The 19,731-nt window shown below is 41.5% G+C and overlaps 1 protein-coding gene across 1 annotated transcript; it reads left to right on the forward strand.

Moving 5' to 3' along the window:
* The first annotated feature begins 477 nt into the window (after window positions 1-477).
* ATF3 (activating transcription factor 3) lies at window positions 478-19,135 on the forward strand. Its single transcript, XM_077485744.1, has 4 exons — window positions 478-641; window positions 10,148-10,385; window positions 11,719-11,826; window positions 12,934-19,135. The coding sequence occupies exons 1-4, from the start codon at window positions 517-519 to the stop codon at window positions 13,150-13,152; spliced, it is 690 nt and encodes a 229-aa protein (XP_077341870.1). The 5' UTR covers window positions 478-516; the 3' UTR covers window positions 13,153-19,135.
* Window positions 19,136-19,731: the final 596 nt, after the last annotated feature.

Genomic DNA, 19,731 nt, shown 5'->3' on the forward strand with positions numbered 1-19,731 from the left:
ATGAATAAAAAATGTATTTATATAAATGTACTAATTTTATCCATTTATTAAATGATATTAAAAAGGAAGCCTGAGGACTCAGGCAGTCCAGACGGCGCACAGCTCAGTCCGGCGCTCAGCGCTGCGCTCTGTCTCCCCCAGGCGGCCGGTTGCCGGGTGACAGCGAACAAACATGAAAACATTGGCGCAGAGCTCTCGGGCTCCTCCCAGCGCTCACATGCCAGCCGCCTGCAGTCATTAGACCGGCTTGGGCTGCATTGGCTCATAGGGAAGACTCGCAGGAGTTAACCCGAGTCCTCGCCCTACTCCTCTTATGGAGAGAGGCTTCCCCCTTCCAAGCCCTGCCTCCTTTTTTGTCATCACTTTTGTCATCATCGTCATCATGGGGGCCCCGCCCCTCTCTCGCTCATCATCAGAGCCCCTCCCCCGGTCCCCTTGCATCACCAGCGAGGCGCTATTCTTAGCTGGACGGACAGATCACATTCCAGAGCGGCTCCTCCACTATATAAAGAGGTGATGCAACTCCGAGAGAGGGAAAGAAAGAGAGTGAGAGGGGAGCGGAGCGGGCAGAGTGCGGGCAGCTCGGAGCCGACCCTTTGTCTGCCATTCTTCCCTTATAGTGCAGCTCTGACAGGCGGCAGGTAAGAGGGGATCCGCTCCGCTGTTGGGGGGTCTCTTTGTCTGATCCACACCCCGAACTTTTCCCATCACTTTCTACAGCTCTTAGGAGTCCCCGACTGACCCCCCACCCCATCCGGAGCCCCTCACCTTCTACCCGGAACAATGGAGCCCCCCCCCCATCCCATACTTTATACAACTTTCCAGCTGTGTGACCTGACATACACCGACACCTACCTACCTACCCCTGACAAGGACTTGCCTACTACCTACCCACCCCTGCCAAGGACTTACTACTACCTACCCCTGACAAGGACTTACCTACTACTTCTAAATACCTACCTACTCATGCCAAGGAATTACATACTACTACGACGTACCTACCCCTGCCAAGTACTTACCTACTACTTCCAAATACATACCAACCCCTGCCAAGGACTTACCTACTACTTCCAAATACCTACCTACCTCTGCCGAGGACTTACCTACTACTTCCAAATACCTACCCCTGCCAGGGACTTATCTCTTTCCCTAAGACCTACTTATCCCTTTCAGGGACCGACCTACCCCTTCCAGCAACTTACCTACCCTTTCCAAGGACCTACCTGTTTCTTCCACGATACTTTATACACAAATCACTGTCTGTGGGGCTATATGAGCATGTATAGAGTAATTCAAGAATGTGACCCTGGCTTATTGTTGTATGTTGTTATTATTATTATTTATGTATTGGGTTAAGAGTATAGCAATATCTCCACTAGATTTATATTACTAATACTAATATTGGAGAATTTATCTGTTTATTTTTTCATTCTTCTTCTTCTTCTTCTTCTTCTTCTTCTTCTTCATCTTCATCATTATTTCAATATATGTATAAAAGGACAAAAGAATGGCGTTGCCTTCACCCCATTTATTGTCACCAATACTAATCCTAGAGAATGTCACTCTTTATTCTCTTCATCATCATAATAATACTTATTGTTATAGTTGTTATTATTATAGTTGTTAATATTATTATTATTTAGAGTAGTAGTTTAGGGGTTTGTCTCAGTTGGTAGCAAAACAACCACATATATAATAGTTATCATTGTTTATGTATTTCTGCCTACAGTATATATCTGTATGTAGAAGCGATGTGTGCTCTACACCGATAATATCTCCGCACCGGGGAATCATTTATATCTGTTTATAAATATAAAGTTTACATAGAGGAGTTATTATCATGTATTTCGGGGGTTACTTTTGTGTTGTTTTGTAGTTTGCTGTGACACCGCAGTTCGTAGGTTGTTGTGTTCAGTGGGTGAAGTAGTCGGTAGGTTGTGCTGGGTGGGTGAAGTAGTCGGTAGGTTGTGCTGGGTGGGTGAAGTAGTCGGTAGGTTGTTGTGCTGGGTGGGTGAAGTAGTCGGTAGGTTGTGCTGGGTGGGTGAAGTAGTCGGTAGGTTGTTGTGCTGGGTGGGGGAAGTAGTCGGTAGGTTGTTGTGTTCGCTAGATGAAGTAGTCGGTAGGTTGTTGTGCTGGGTGGGGGAAGTAGTCGGTAGGTTGTTGTGCTGGGTGGGTGAAGTAGTCGGTAGGTTGTTGTGCTGGGTGGGTGAAGTAGTCGGTAGGTTGTTGTGCTGGGTGGGGGAAGTAGTCGGTAGTTTGTTGTGCTGGGTGGGTGAAGTAGTCGGTAGGTTGTTGTGCTGGGTGGGTGAAGTAGTCGGTAGGTTGTTGTGTTCGGTAGATGAAGTTGGGATGATTCGGGGTCTTATTTCTCGATCAGGACATGGAGAATCCTGAGGACAGAAGGGGAGGGGGTGTAGTAGTTGATGTGTTGGGGGTAGTAGTGATGGCGGTGGATAGTGATTGGTGTAGGTAGGTAGGCAGGGTGTGTAGATGATGTGTGGCTCGGTCGGTGTTCTCTAGCGGTGATCTGTGTGTGGCCGGACAGGTGAGAAGTACCCGGCTCTCCTCTCCTCTCCTCTGGATGGGAGGTCACCATTCTGATGAAATGCTCTGAAATACTTTCAGTTCTCACACGTGACTTTACACCGATCGCCAAAAGGTGGCGTCACATTCCAGAGTGAGACCCCCCCAGTCCTCCGACTTCAATACCGACCGGAGGACTCGGGGACCCTATGGGACTGAATACCCAGAAATATATTATATCCCCATCATCTGTGTACAGATCTGAGCGGGCGACCCTCTTTCTTTTTTTTCCCTTTTTCTCTCTCTCACTTCTTCTCCTGCTCTTTCTATTATTTACATCTCTTTCTTGTGTCTGCTTTCTGTCACTTTTGATATTCAGTGACATTGATGGTTGTGTGTCTCTTTCTTTCTATCTTTCTTTCTATCTTTCTTTCTTTCTTTCTTTCTTTCTTTCTTTCTTTCTTTCTTTCTTTCTTTCTTTCTTTCTTTCTTTCTTTCTTTCTTTCTTTCTTTCTTTCGTCTGCCTTCTGTCACTTATGAAATTTAGTGCCATTGTGACACTTTCCCTCTTTCCCTCTCTCTCTCTCTCTCTCTCTTTCATTCTCTTGCTCTTTCTCTTTCTCTCTCCTTCTTGTGTCTGACTCCTGTCACTTCTGATAATTAATGTCATTGATCACTGAGTGTGACACATTCTCTCTGCCTTTCTCTCTCTCTTTCTCTGTCTGTCTTTCTGCCCCCACCCCTTTACTTTCTTTTTCTCTTACCACCCCCTCTTTTCTTCTTCTCTATTTTCTTTTACTCTTTTTTTGTCCCTTTGACTTTCTTTTGCCCCTTTTGTCTCTCTTCTCTCTCTCTCTTCTGAAACCATAGCAGATTATAACAAAACTTATAGTATAAAGTGTTGTGTTACATGTTTAGTAATAATTATTTTGGTCAGTAAAATTGCTCTATACTATCAGAAATAATATTGTATTTGCTTTCTGTTTATATTTCCTTTAGATATAATTAATTACATATCATCATATTTATAAATAAGAATCCAGGCTTTATCTTTTCAATTGTTATATTTATCTGAAATCTTGTAAAAGACAAGACCTGAATAAGAATGTGGATGTGGTCATTATTTCAGATGTAAAGATCTGTCCCTCAGTAATAGATCCTCTGGGGGATCAATCAATAAATCTTTACATTGTGTGGGATGTAATCAGCTGTAGTGATGCATGGCATTAGGTGTATATCTGTACATGTCAGGAAAATGAGGTTGCTGGAGAGTAAATACAAGTTTTATTGCCTGGGACCTAACTTTTATCAGGTATGGTTAACCTGCCACCCAGCAATGGTTATCTTTTGTATTTACAGATCCAGCAGTTTATGTAGTGAGATAAGTGAGAGTACAAAGTATATATCATAGCAATACAAGTATACAAAGTATATAGCACATCAATACAATTATATAAAGTATATCTCACACCAATACTTGTGTACACGGTACTATATATCATACACCAATACTAGTGTACAAAGTCACTAATACAAATGTACACAGTATATCTCACACCAGTGCACAATATATATGTCACACCAATACCAGTGCCCATAGTATAGCTCACACCAATACCAGCGCACATAGTATAGCTCACACCAATACCAGCGCACATGGTATAGCTCACACCAATACCAGTGCACATGGTATAGCTCACACCAATACCAGTGCACATGGTATAGCTCACACCAATACCAGTGCACATGGTATAGCTCACACCAATACCAGCGCACATGGTATAGCTCACACCAATACCAGTGCACATGGTATAGCTCACACCAATACCAGTGCACATGGTATAGCTCACACCAATACCAGTGCACATGGTATAGCTCACACCAATATCAGCGTACATGGTACAGCTCACACCAATACCAGTGCACATGGTATAGCTCACACCAATACCAGTGCACATGGTATAGCTCACACCAATACCAGCGCACATGGTATAGCTCACACCAATACCAGCGCACATGGTATAGCTCACACCAATACCAGTGCACATGGTATAGCTCACACCAATACCAGCGTACATGGTATAGCTCACACCAATACCAGTGCACATGGTATAGCTCACACCAATATCAGCGTACATGGTACAGCTCACACCAATACCAGTGCACATGGTATAGCTCACACCAATACCAGTGCACATGGTACAGCTCACACCAATACCAGCGCACATGGTATAGCTCACACCAATACCAGCGCACATGGTATAGCTCACACCAATACCAGCGTACATGGTATAGCTCACACCAATACCAGTGCACATGGTATAGCTCACACCAATACCAGTGTACATGGTATAGCTCACACCAATACCAGTGCACATGGTACAGCTCACACCAATATCAGCGTACATGGTATAGCTCACACCAATACCAGTGTAAACAATATAGTTCACACCAATACCAGTGTATTATGTGCTTTCATAAAGATAATTGCAATGATTTTTACTTCTGCTTGTCCTGTTAGAAATAAAACTCGGAGGGGGGTGTACACATGTAACCTTTTGTGTAGATAACATTGTTTCGTCTTTGCTCTTTGTCACGTTTGACGATTTGTGATGTGACAGTTCTTGCAGCCTTTATGTGAACTGACACGGAAAGGACAAATGGACGTCTCGGTGGTTGCATACGTCATTTTTTGTTCACTTTTGTGTGAATGTTGTGCAAGGTAAAGCGGAATAGATAGTTCCCTTATATGCGGACTTATGACCAGAGACTTGTGTAGCTTACTGAATGAGAACGGGTTGGTGACATCTAAGATGTTTTCTATGTAAAAGGTTAGTTATGGCAAGTGACTTCCCCTTTCCACTGTGTAGATCAAACATTCCCAGCCAGGGTTCCTCATTATACTAGGGGTTCCTCCAGAAATTGGTAGGGGATCCTTGTGCTGTGACTGATTGACCTCCCATCTGATAGTTCCTGCATAGTTTATGGGTCATTGCCAACTGTATGAACGCAATCATCTTTTTAGCTGGCTGTAAAGGAAGCATTCTGACCAGCCCTATTAAGGGGGCACCCTTCCCACTAGCCACCAGTGTATGGGGTATTTTTCCCACCGATCTCCAATAAATTGTTTTTTGAAGTGTTCCCCGAGACCTTACAATTATGTAAAGGGTTCTTCTAGGATAAAAAAAGGCTGGAGCGGATTGCCAGGCTTATGAGCAAAGTGTAAAGCTGGCCACACACCTTGCAATCTGTGCAATCTTCTTTAGATCTACCAACAGCTTTATATTACTCAGGATACAAATAGAATGGGCTGTTTAGGAAGGGCTTCTGCCTTATAGTTTTGGTAGATTTAAAGCAGAAAGAATAGAGTTTAGTATATCAGGTGTTTGGTTAGTTGAGGTATTACTCATAGTATCCAATCAGATCTCCCATTTCAATTATAGTATTTCTGTAAGGGCAAGTTTGATTGGTTGCCAGGAGTTGCTGCACATTGAGGTTCAGCTTTGGTCTTTGTATTGCTTTATTGATTACGTTGCATGGTGGCAGAAGGAAGGTCCATGTGAATTTTTTTGGGATGAAGAGATTTTAGAGAAATCTCAAAAATTTAGAAGCACAGCAAATGCAATGAAGGAGAATATTCCGTGTCTTGGTGAATGATCTGTCCTCACCTGGTGATGTCAGTGGCTTTTATACTCATTCCTTTCCTTATTGCTGTCACCGCTAATTGCTGGCAGGTTGCATGATGCCCTTTGGTGACACAACACATTCTAAAGCAGATTCTTTTCCTGGAAATGACACTGCTTCCTGGTTCATTCATTATCTGTACAAAGGAGGGTCAGCTTATTTTTAGCCCTCTGATTGTGGAGCGGTTCCTAGACTGAGCATGACCACTGGCCTCACCAAGACATGCTGGGACCTGTGGTACCTCCACGGCTTCAGGGCATCAAGTCGCCCCACACCATTCTGCATAGCAGTGGTCATGTCAAGTTGCTCCAGGAGGCAGTTAGGTCATTGAGGCCATGAACTCACTGACTGTTTAACATTAACCTGATGTCATCACGACTTGTCATGAGCTGCCAGCCAGCATAGCCAAGTGACTCCAAGCAAATGACCAAACAATATACAGTTGAAACAAATACTTAGGATCAACTTTGCTGTGCTATATGGCTTCATAAGGAGGGTGATAACGTTTTCAGAGCTTACAATTCTGGAGACTTCACCCACTGCTCTGCCTTCTGCTGCCACTTGGACCTTAAATTAACCATATTTCGCTTTTGACCAGTACCTTGTTGTCAATTTTTTATTTTTTTTTATTAAAATAACCTATGGGTTGAATGATTCTTTAGAAAACGAGCCATCATTTTTTTTTTTTGTATTTTTAGAAAAAACATTAAAAGGAACCTCTCTGAGCATAAATATGGGAGAAACCATTAATGGCCTTTTTTTGTTTTTTGAAGGCGCAGACTCCAGGGTTTGTCATCCTGATCCTGACACCTGATATACATATGCTTGCTCCGGGTCATAGGCCAGACAAGTAAAGAGGGTTGAGCTTGATTGTCCTGGATCAAGGCTAACAAGTAGGCTTTGGCAGTTGACTTATTTCTATTCTTTTGTTGTGTACACACGATTGGAATTCCGGCCAGAAAAAGACAGATAAGAGCTTTTCATCGGAAAATGCAACCATGTGTATGGGCCACCGGAATTTAGCTGTCCGAATTTCCGCCAGCCAAAAATTTATAGCATGTTCTCAATTTTTCTGACAGAAAAACGTTCTATCGGAAATTCCGATCGTGTGTATGCAATTCCAACACGCCAAAAATCACGCATGCTCAGATTCAACTACGAGACAGAAGCTATTGGCTACTGGCTATGGAACTTCCTTTTTCTAGTCCCGTCGTACGTGTTGTACATCGCCGCGTTCTAAATGATCGGAATTTGATGTGACCGTGTGTAGGCAAGACAGCTTGAGCGGAATTCCGTCGGGAAAACCATCAGAGCTTTTTCCGACGAGAATTCCGATCGTGTGTACGCGGCATTACTGATTCTCGGTAAAGTGACCCTGTCATAAAACAAAAAAGCCTCAAATAAGTTTACCGCTAAAAGAAGACTGTCAATACTTACCTTTCCCACTGACTATGCTGTCACGGCATTTATTTATTCAGTACATTTTTCTGTTGAAATCCATAGGGAAACCAACATTTTAGGGAGTGTTGATCTCCTGGGTCCCCCCACAGTTCTCACTAGTTCTGTCCTCTGACCACCACCCGTTATCGGACACAGCAGCAACATGGAGATTAATGGGAGACGTGGGGGACCCAGGAGATCGACATTCTCAGAAATGTCCATTGTCTGTGGATTTCAGCAAAATATTTTACTGAATGAAGCGATGTTCTAGCAGCATGGGCAGTGGGAAAGGTAACTACTGACATTTTTATTTGTTAACTGGTACATTTATTATGGCTTTCTTTTATTTTATGGGAGGGTCACTTTAAGATGGCAAAATTCATTTTTTTTCAAGGGATGAAAAACAATACAACCTTGAGGGGTCACAATAGCTTTCAGTGCCCTCCGACGCCAGTATGGGCTGTAGCTTCCCGACAGGCAATGAGCCAAATCTTGCTCACCTCTTGTTTACATTGAAACAGACCTCTGCGCAGAATAAATAGTTTAATTGGTGATCTGACCCTAAAAATAACATTGTCAGGTTGTGTAATTATAAGCCAAACGCTATTTATACATCTACTAAACTTTGTACTTTGTAACATTACAAGCTGCAAAAAGCTTTTCAGCCGTAATTGTCATTGCTGACGTATTTTTTTTTTTACCAAGCTAGAAAAACAAGATATACAGCCTATTACACAGTGCAGTCAGATAAGTTATCAAAGTTTGGAAGACTGGACCAAGCTTCGAGCCAGTCGATTATTTTTTTTTTGCCATAAAATGAGATGAAACCGGATTGGTTGTTTTGAGACACTTTTGATTACGAAATTTAGTATTTCTTTATTCAAGAAATCTTCTTTCCTTATTTTACAAGCTGATGTATGTATGCACTAACCATTTTTAGTCTGATGTCACATAGGCGAATTTGTAGCAGAGAATAATCGGTGCTACAAAACGCTAGTGACAGTGATTAGCAGCAATTTTCACATTTAATCGTTAGAGTCTCTGGTGCTACAGCATTGGGTTCTGCTCTCTTACAAATCATTCTCCTTCAGCAATTGGTAGCTAACTTAAACCTAATGGTGCAAACTGAGCATTGCGAGTAGGGCAGCCCATTCATTTCAATGGGCTGCCCTATGTGCTAGAAAAATGGAAAAGATCCTTTTCCAAAAACACACAGAACCGTATGGTGCTGTGGAACACATAAAAACGACACACGTTAGCAGATGTGTGGGGTTGCCATTAACATATAATGGTGTCGCCACATGTCTGCTAGGGCAGCTTATTTCTGTGCGTGTCAAGAAAGTGCACGATTATGCACGCATTCTTCCCCCCACCGTGCAATAGTGTGAACCTAGCCTTAGAGGTGCATGAAGAATGATCGTCAATATCGTTTTTGGCAACAAATGCTTCTAAAAATGGAAGAGTTATCAATTCCATAGAAACTCAATATGAATTTCTTAGCAGGAAATTGTGACTAAAAAATGGTAGACAGGGAAATCATCGTGAAAAAGAATTCTGGTGTGACATCAGCCTTACTGTTTACCAGTTTGGAACAGTAAGATCATCAAAATGTGGTTTCTAATTGGTTACATTTTTACACCCTAAAAAATGTGAATTACTAATTTAGGAAACAGGTTTAGGGCTTTTTATGTGCAATATTACACTTACCCTTAGTAGTTTGTTTAGTTTAGAATGGTAAAGTTCTTCCAGTGATCCACCCCCTTGGCTGCCCTTGTTCATTTCTAGTTTGCTTGAGGGGAGACTGAGGCTTTGTCCTATTTCTTACTTAGTTGAGGGGAAACTGAGGCTGTGTCCTATTTCTTATTTGGTTGAGGGGAGACTGAGGCTGTGTCCTATTTCTTATTTGGTTGAGGGGAGACTGAGGCTGTGTCCTGTTTCTTATTTAGTTGAGGGGAGACTGAGACTGTGTCCTGTTTCTTATTTGGTTGAGGGGAGACTGAGGCTGTGTCCTGTTTCTTATTTAGTTGAGGGGAGACTGAGGCTGTGTCCTGTTTCTGACAGTTGGGAGCAGTTAGCATTTTGGGTTGTCCCCAGAAAAGTAACAGTGGGGAAATCTTTCATTGGGGACACTAGTTCTGTGACCTGGGGGTCCCCAAAGAATTCCCTTAACTTTCAGGGATTTCTTCTCACTTCTATTTGGCTACGGGACCAGACGTGACGGGAAATCTAAGATGACGAAAAAAAGTCTGACAGGGGTTATAACCTTCCCTTGCTCTATCCAAAATGAAAAAATAAGTTTTGCCTATAGTTCTACTTTAATAGAAAGCTTCAAGCAAGTGTAAGCTTGCCTTGGCTATTTCCAGCTGCTCAGAAATGTATCTATCTTTTGATTAGGAGAGGTATTTAAAGGAGTACTTTAGCAGACATATAATAATATAATAGATACAAATTTGGAGTCATTTTGCATTTCTAAAACTTTGAATATGTGTTTTGCCCATAGAAAAATGATGCTTCAACACCCAGGACAAGGTTCAGCTGTGGAAGTCAGCGCAACCGCCATTGTCCCCTGCCTGTCTCCAACGATGACATTCGCATTTGAAGATTTCACCAACTTGACGCCTCTCGTTAAAGAAGAACTGAGGTTCACTATCCAAAATAAGCGTATCCACGCACCTTGCACATTGGACAGCGTTGTGGTTGCAGAAAGGCCCATAGAAATGACAATGGCTAAGACAGAGGTAAGCTATGTCCATTTTTTGGATTTTAGGGTTATCAGGGAGAAATGGTTACTTTCGCGGTCATTGTAGAGAGGCATTCATATTTAAATGGCAATACCCGGAAAATGGCTAAATTTACAGTAGGGGGTGATTTACTAAAATGGATGCACATAGAATCTAGTGCAGCTGCGCATAGCAACCAATCAGCTTCTAACTTCAGCTTGCTCAATTAAGCTTTGAAAATAAAACCTAGAAGCTCATTGGTTACTATGCACAGTTGGACCAGATAAAGTGTGTGCCCGTTTTAGTAAATCTCCCCCAATGTTTGATGCTTTTCTCAACAAAAAATGTAGACAGATGACAGATTAAGTTCCCAATTAAATAATTCATTTTCTTACAAGAGAACCTATCACTGTACTCTTAGTGGGTAAAGTGACTGTCATTTCTTTAAAGGATCAGCCTACTCAAAGCTGCAGTCTAGTGAGATGACTTTCTGTTATCCGAGTGACTCTAGCTGTAGGATCCCCTAATGGGAGTTCCAACTGCCCTCCCCCATAACCATGAAATATTCTCTTATGTTGTAAGATCTAAAAATCCAAAAGACTCCTGTGTTAAGACCGCACAGCAGGTAAGCAGTTTTGAGAACTTGGGTGCAGAGCTTGCAGAGTCTTCCTGAAATATGAGTGTTGCTTCTTCTTTCAGACTACATTCACCATAAACGGGTTTTTGTTTTTTAGCAGACAAATCCTGTCATTAACCAAAAACAAAATCAATTATCTGTTTAAGGGATTGTAAAGTAAAAAATATAAAAAAAAAAAAATAACAAACATGTTATACTTACCTCCACTGTGCAGCTCGTTTTGCACAGAGAGGCCCCGAACCTGCTTTTCTGGGGTCCCTCGGCGGCTGTCTCTGCTTCCTCCCGCAGGTACTTCTCATGTTCATGCGAGCTCCCTTACATGGTGAGAAGCACCTGCGGGCGCGCTCCCGTAATACAGCTGGCGGCTATAGCCGTTTGCTGTATCACACGGCCCCGCCCCCCGGCGCTCCGCGTCAGTGGATGTGATTGACAGCAGCGTGAGCCAATGGCTGCGCTGCTTTCCATCCACCCACTCCAGCCAATCAGCGGCCAGGCTGAGCGGTGAAGAGAACGGCGTGGGCGAGCGCGGGATTTTCGAGGGGTCAGGTAAGTAAAACGGGGGGGCTGGGGGCGCAGGCAGTGTCAGATGTTTTTTAACCTTAATGCATAGAATGCATTAAGGTGAAGGTTGTTGCACATCCTTTGAGTGTCAGTGTTCTATTGGGAGAATATCTGGAACTTATGTAGACATGTCCGGATTTTTTTATTTCCCAGTTTGTGCCAGAAGAAGATGATAGGAAGAAGAGGAGAAGAGAGAGGAACAAGGTCGCAGCTGCAAAGTGTCGAAACAAAAAGAAAGAGAGAACAGAATGCTTGCAGAAGGTGAGTGTACATAGAGGTCAGCACATACCACACCTTCCCACCATTCTAACGTGCAGAGAATAAACACGCAATCATTTATCATAAGGCTAAAAGTATACCTAAAGGCAATTTTTTTGTTTGTTTTTGATAAAGTGGTGATGGATTAGAACACCTAATAGTTTTTTTTTGCTGTCTGTGTCCCAGTTAGGGAGAATCATCCTCTTTGTCCTGTATACCATTATTGTAGAAGCTAAATGAAAATTCCAAATTTTGGGTTTTCCCAGAAAAGTAATAGAGGGGAAATCTTCCAATGGGGACGCTAGTTCTGCTGAACTGGAGGCCCCCAAGAATTCCTTTAATTTGCAGGGATTTCCACTCACTTCCTGTTTTGGCTTTGGGAGAGGAAGTGTATGTAAACTGCCAAAAAAAAAAAAAACTCACCGGAGGTTATCACTCTCCTGTTTTGTCTATAGTTCTACTTAAATGACTACTGTACTTTGTAAGAAAATTCTGAATTTTGGAATAGTCGGTAAGCTTGTAGCAAGCCCCTTGATTTGATATTTCCCCCAACCAATGCAGACTGTCTATTGACAACAGGTGTGCACTTGTGTACATATGTTAGAATGGTTTGACTTTAACAAGGCTTCGGGGAAGTGCCAGAAAGCAAGAGTCAAGGAGAAGAAAGAAACCAAAACTGATAAATCAATGTGAACATGATGAAGAAATAATGTAAAATAACAAATGACTCAGACACACATTTCCCCATTCTCAAGGTCTGAGAAAGGACCCTGCATGCCCATAAAACATTGATTTTCTTTTTGGTTTCCTGCTTGCTTGAGTAAGGTTGTAGGAAATGTGGCCCTCATCCCATGCTTTATGGACATAAGACAAAGAAGGACATGCATATCTAAAGGGATGCTCTCCTGTGTTAAAACCCATGTATGCAGGAAGCCCCTAAAGGACAACAGTAGAAAGGAGCAAAGGAAAAGGCTCTAGCTGCAGTATTGCTCGATTTACATTGATACATTCAAAGATTTTTAAGAGTGTAATAGTTTTTCAAATTCCATCATGTCGCTAGGTAGGCTGTCTTTACCTGGTCATTAATTCTGCTTGTTTCTTCTAATAAAGGAGTCAGAGAAGCTGGAAACTATCAATGCAGAACTGAAAGCCCAAATTGAGGAACTAAAGAATGAGAAGCAGCATCTTATCTATATGTTGAACCTCCACCGACCCACCTGTATTGTGCGAGCACAGAATGGGCGGACACCAGAGGATGAACGCAAACTCTTCATTCAACAAATCAAAGAAAGCACCCTGCAGAACTTAGTGACGGAGGGTGTGAACTGAGCACCTGTCTGCTGGACTTCAGAATAAACTGCGGCCCTTTGGGGTGCCCAGGGCATCAAATGTGGAATCTTTACCAGGAAAAGTCTACTTCGTATTGACTTCAGATGTCTCTGGTTAGAAAGTGGAAGGATGTACCCTTTATAGGATGCTGTGAGCTCCTTCCATTTAATGGTGGCTTGGAATCTCCAACAAAAGGAGAACGTACTTTACCTTTAGGAGTTATTACCAGGTTCTATTCACTAGCCGATTGCTGCTTCCTCCTTCAGCAGTCTGATTTGCCTTTTTACACTTTGTGCAATCATTTTTTTTTTTCTTAACAGAAACAAAAAAGAACATTTCAGTGTTTTTGGGGGTGATAACATTATCAATAATGGTATGTCACCAATAATGTTTCTGTTCAAATCCACGGAAGTATTTTGAGAAAATGGAAACACAATGAACTGCCTTAACTGATCCATTTGGAGACAAAGAATATTTTGCTTGTTTCCTGCTATTTATTTTTTTGAAAGTCATTTTGCTTTCACTCTCGTTAATTGTCAATGTTGTATTTGTTTTCTGTGAGATCACAACGTTGGGCACTAAAGGTTTCTTTAAGTGTATCTGCAGCTTAGATCTACTTAAGGCTACAATTTCCAAAGGTGAACTAATGATATTGAGAACTTGGCAAGCTGACTAAGACATGTGGAACAATAGCAATTAGCAAGTCCACCAGGCCAGAGGGAATGATGGGGTTTATCATTCTGAATATTGGTTCACATTTCAAAATTAGTTCTGTTAGGGTATGTGATTTAAAAGTACATTGGAATCATATCACTTTCAGCCCTTCCTAGGCTAGTAGTAAAGGCCAACTTTTCATAATAAATGTTTTTGCTGTTGCTGCCAAGCTAAGTCATTTGCTGGCTTATTTTTGGACAGTTCAGTTGTAAAATATTCCACATGAAATTACCAGTTCCCCTCAAACGATAGACACATTTCACTACTGGAGTCCAGGAGATGTAAAAAGCCAGATTAGGATTTAACAAAATAATACCCACGCTTTGAAATTAAATATTTTTAGTTGAAGTTGGCCTCCATTGACTAGAACTGAAATCAGTTAGGTTGGAGTTGGCCTCCATTGACTAGAACTGAAATCATTTGGGTTGGAGTTGGTCTCCATTGACTAGATCTGAAATAATTTCATTTGGGGTTGGCCTCCATTGACTAGAACCAAAATCATTTAGGTTGGAGTTGGTCTTCATTGACTAGAACTCAAATAATTCCATTTGGAGTTGGTCTCCATTGACTAGATCTGAAATCATTTCCTTTGGAGTTGGCCTTCATTGACTAGAACTGAAATCATTTAGGTTGGAGTTGGTCTTCATTGACTAGAACTCAAATAATACCATTTGGAGTTGGCCTTCGTTGATTCATTGATATTATGTCATAAAGATCCACAAGGGCTGACTGAAAAGGTAAACATACGGCTGTTGTCCTTTTCAAGTTATAAAACACAGGAATTAAATGGTTCCTTCTGACATTGCCTTCTTTGCTTAAAGTTCTCAAAATAATTGTCGTCAGTGGGTTGTAACCACCGGAGTCCAGTTTGCATGCAGACTATATCTGGTGGTTAACTGTTAAAAAATTGAAAATGCTGAGAGAATGAAACCAAAAAATGTGTAGCCATGGAAGTTATGTTGTCTATGGACTCTTTTGTTGTTATACAATGCAGTGAAGTCCACTTCTTAGTGATTTTCTCATAATTTCTTATTGTTGTCTAATTCCCAGCATTTGACCCACTTTGATAAACATGGTCACGCAAACCTGCTAAAATTTTTCCTAAATAAGCAGTGATGTACAGAGTGTAGCAATACCTACCATCACATGGCCGTTTACAGTGATCTTGTCACGTATACACAATGATCAGGCTGTAAAAGAACCAAACTTACTTTTCCAGCAGCCCATGTGTTAAAAAGTGTCCTTCCTGATGCTCCTTGGTTGCTGCATATATTTCACTCTTGGGGTGTGTAGAATACATGCTCCCCTTCTGCACTTGTGGTTCTTCCGCTCAGATTATAAATGGCTATAGGATGTGCAAGCTGGTGGAAGAATCCATAGCTTGTAATGGGGGTGACAGGTATTCGATACACCTGATGGGTCAAATACAAGTGCAGGTGTGCATTTTAACACACAGGCCACTAAAAAGTAAAGAGCCAGACCCTGTGGTGATGGTATTTAAGTATTGACGAAACATGCTTTGTGTTTGCAGATTTATTACTTTCACTCTGCATTCTTAAGCAAGAAGACCTCCACATATGTGCATGCATCAGCAGTCTATGTATTCGTCACCCGTATACAACCGCACCACATCTTCACTTCTTTGCTCCATTATCTTGTGTTTTTATTACCATGCATAGTAGTAAAATCACCTTAGCATTAATTAATGTGTTTAACGGCAAGTGATTACAGTGCAGTGTCACAATCGTGCTCACATGTGACTTTCTGATGTGCAAGAGAAACCTGCAATAGAAACTGACTGATTTTTTTGGGATAGGGCAGACCTCCGAATACTTTATGCTATATGAGGCCCCTTAATGCAATACAAAAATAAAAAGTATTAAACACTTCAGATTACAGTTTAGTATAGCTTGATAGCAAATACAAAAGCTGCACAGACTAGAATTACAGGCTTTGTCTTTTTTCCAGCAGGTACCAATCTAAGAAGTGGAATGCTGAGACTTGTAGTGCCCCGTTGGCACATAACTTGATGTACAATAATATACAAAATACCAATATTTGCACCACCTAGCTGGAGTACAGCATTTGATATTCTATGGCTAGGTTCACATTAATGTGGGTCACAAAATCACGCGCATTCCTGACCCGCGAGCATTATATGATGCTCTTTAGCAGACGTGCAGGGGTGCCTTTTATTCTTAATGACACCCCCACACATGGCATGTTTGCACATGCCAAAATGATTGGTGCTGCAGCACCATGAGGCTGGATGTGCCGCAATTTAAGGACTTCTTTTCCTGCATTTCTGATGGTAGGGCAGCCCATTGAAATAAATGAGCTGCCTACACGCAGAATGCAGATTGCAAGAATGTGAACCAAGCCTAAGGGGTTGATTTACTAAAACTGCAGAGTGCAAAATCTGGTGGCAGCTGTGCATGGTAGCCAATCAGCTTCTAACTTCAACTTGTTCAATTAAGCTTTGACAAAGAAACCTGGAAGCCGATTGGTTCCTATACAGATCTGCATCTGATTTTGTACTCTTCAGCTCTAGTAAATCAACCCCTAATTGTCAGTCCATTTCAGTGTGTTTCATCCAGTGTACAACACACACTATAGACAATTACCTCAGACACAATCTCTACACACAAATAGTATACGTATGAATGAGATGCCAGCAAAACATGTATTTGATCACTATATTCTGTACCAGAACTGTCAGTACATGGTAAAGGGATCTGTATGTCCCTATACTCCTTTTTCTGTCTATGTGTAAAGGTCAGCTCTACCCTAAACTGGTGTTTCAGTTTTGCCTGGTTGCTGGTAAGTGGACGCACACGGTGGTTTCTAGAACTATGGAGAGATCAGCAAGAACCCAGCATCACCAGAACACTGATCTAGTTTTAAGTGGGGTTTGCCTTTAGGTATTAAAAAAAAAAAAGAGAATGAATGAAACTTTTATCAGTAAATAATCGCAAAAATTACAATGATTCCAATTCCTAAGGTGTACAATCAGTTTTGTGGCATTAAAGGACAGTAAGGGTGTCGCGATATCGGCAGCTGCCATGATGGTTCTTACAAAGTGTATTTCTTGTACAGACGCAGGTCCCATTCACTGCTATTTCAGTTTTAGAGGTCTTTTGTTTTTTGGATTTCCAAAGCAGAAAAAAAAAAAACTTCAGTTTTAAAATAAATAAAAAATAAAGTTATTCCAGTAGCTTAAATAACCTATCACCTTGTGCCAAAAGCTGAACCTTCCTGCAGCCAATCAGAATCCATTCTTTCACACATCTGATTGGCTGTTCTGGGTTACTGATCATACCCTGGTAAATAAAGACTGATAGAAAAGAGCAGTGCATGGTGAAACTAATCTGATTAATATTTAATTTTCCTTATTCTAAGGATCTGGCGCTTGTACAAGAAATAAAATATGCTATGGTTATAGAAATGTTTTGCAAAAGAAAAAAGTTTATTGTAGCATAACCCGCCGCTACAAGGAAGTTTTAGGTTCTAGAAGCAGCCAGCAACTTGGGATGTGACTTGTCAGTATGATGGCAGCATCTAAGCCCTTGTACACACGGTCGGACATTCCGACAACGAAATCTGTCGGATTTTGTCCGAAACTGGTGTTGCATACACACGGTCGGACAAAGTTGTCAAAATCCGATCGTTCGGAACTTGATGACGTAATTTAGTTACGACGGGACTACATTCAGGCTAGTAGCCAATAGCTTTGGTCTCGTAATTTTATCTGAGCATGCGTGGCACTTTGTCCGATCGGAATTCTCTACAAACGATCGGACAAAGTCTGATCGGATCATGTTGTCGGAAAGTTTTATAGCCCAGCTCTAAAACTTTGTCGGTCGGATATTCCGATGGAAACAGTCCAATGGAGCCCACACACAGTCGGATTATCCGACAACACAGTCCGATCAGACATTTTCCATCGGAATGTCCGACAGTGTGTACAAGGGCTAATAAGCAAAGGGTTACCTCTAATTTCTACAACACGGCTATGTGGACACCTTAGGAGGGGTGAGATTACAAAACAGATTGGCGCACCTTTGATTTTTAGTTTAGTTCCTGTTTGTACTTTTTCTTGGATCCAAGAATCAGAGTGTTATTTTGTTGTTCTGTTATAATTTTATTTTTTTATTCTGTTTCCTATGTGCTAGAATTAGATTGGCTGCATTGTGCAGCGGCCAACCTCCCATGCGCTACTCCAAGTTTATTGCTGAACTCCAGGCAAACAGCTAAATTCACAAATGGAATGCATACCGTATATGAGAGAGGTTGTACCTGCCAAAGGGCTTGTATTTCTGTCCATTCAGTTCTGACATGCACACAGCTGTGCCACACAGCACAGCCCTACCTGGAAGGACAGGAGACGGGTACAGTTCTGTAACACCTACAGGTCTCCTCCCCAGCTTGTGACTGGATAGTAATCTCTCTGTTCTCCCCTCCTGTCAGCATTCCCCTTGCACTGCAGCACAAACTAATTGGCTCCTGGTGCTGCTTCTCCCTCCCCCCCAGTCTGAGCTTTGCTGTACAAGGACAATAGAGGCTGATACTAAGTCAGATTCAGTTACTTGCATTATTTGTAATAAAAAAAAAAAAAATTAAGGATGTGTTAGTGAATATGGATTTGTGTCTCTTTATATCTGTCTGGAGTTCAGCTTTAAAACCAGGAGAGTGAATGATGTGACATGCATTTTAATCAGAGTGCTGTGCATCTGCATAACCTAGTTAAATTAGATGGCATTTTCTTTTTGGATTGTTTGATTGACAAGAATCAGAGGTCTGAAAAAAAAAAAAAAAGATTGGGTGCCCCAACACAACTTTTTTTTTTTCTGTGCAATGTCACCCACAGATACTCTTGCTCTGTCAACTAATTGTATGATTAATACTACTATATATAATATATATGTGCATCCATATATCTTACATTTTGACGCGGGCGTCGTTCGTTTTGGCTTTTGTTATTCCCATGTGTTTACTGGCATGTATGTTAATCATGTTAGCACTATATATGTAAAAAGTATATTATTAATATTATTATTATTTTGTTCACTTGATGTAACATCTGCAGGTTCAATTATCGTTGTGGTACTAAGTTTTAAACCGCTCACGATATTACAGATGTGAGAGGAACTGCATGTTTATTGTATTTTAAATACAATTTATCAATTAAGGTATTTTAAGGCCTATGTTTTTTTATTAAGAGGTTTCTTTGCGTTTTGATACTTTATTAATAAATATACAATTGAAAAACTGTCTGAGTCTGTGGCTTTCATTTTCATGATGCTGTTTGAGTGATCCCCATCAGTGTTTCAAGTAGACATGAACCCTGACTTAAAGAGTAACTCCACTTTTGTTGTGAAAAAAAAAACCAAAAAACATTCCCCTCTGGGTGATCTCTGTGCATTACAAGGATTTTACCCCTTCACGCCGACCGTACGCAAATTTGTGGCCCCACTGGAATGTGCTTTTTTTCCATGGGGCCACATATTTGTGTATCTCCCTTTGTGCTGGCACAGGAAAGCCCCGGGCCCCATTCTAATGGCCGGGGCCCGGAAACGTCCAATTCCAGGTCACCTGATCGCTGTGATAACCTCTGATTGGCAAACACAGTGATCAGTCACTGTGAAGCCGCCCCCATGTTTTCTGTCTCTGTGATTGGGTGAGACAGATGCATTGGGGTTGATTTACTAAAGGAAAATTGATTGTGCACTCTGCAAGTGCAGTTGTGCCAGAGCTTAGTAAATGAGAATAAGCTCTGCTGACTTCCACCATCTAATCATGGGCAAGCAAAAATGTATATTTTTTTAATTTTCCTTGTAGAGCTGCACGATTCTGGCTAAAATGAGA

Source organism: Lithobates pipiens, unplaced genomic scaffold, assembly GCF_037356315.1.
Source record: "Lithobates pipiens isolate NorthernLeopardFrog02 unplaced genomic scaffold, aLitPip1_a1.2 Scaffold_18, whole genome shotgun sequence".
In the NCBI taxonomy this organism is placed as follows: Eukaryota; Metazoa; Chordata; class Amphibia; order Anura; family Ranidae; genus Lithobates; species Lithobates pipiens.

Excerpts from the sequence above, each read along its gene's own strand:
- ATF3 (XM_077485744.1), top strand. The coding sequence starts at position 517 with ATGCAACTCCGAGAGAGGGAAAGAAAGAGAGTGAGAGGGGAGCGGAGC. Across the intron at positions 10,386-11,718 it reads TGACAATGGCTAAGACAGAG|TTTGTGCCAGAAGAAGATGA; the intron begins GTAAGCTATGTC and ends TTTATTTCCCAG. Across the intron at positions 11,827-12,933 it reads GAACAGAATGCTTGCAGAAG|GAGTCAGAGAAGCTGGAAAC; the intron begins GTGAGTGTACAT and ends CTTCTAATAAAG.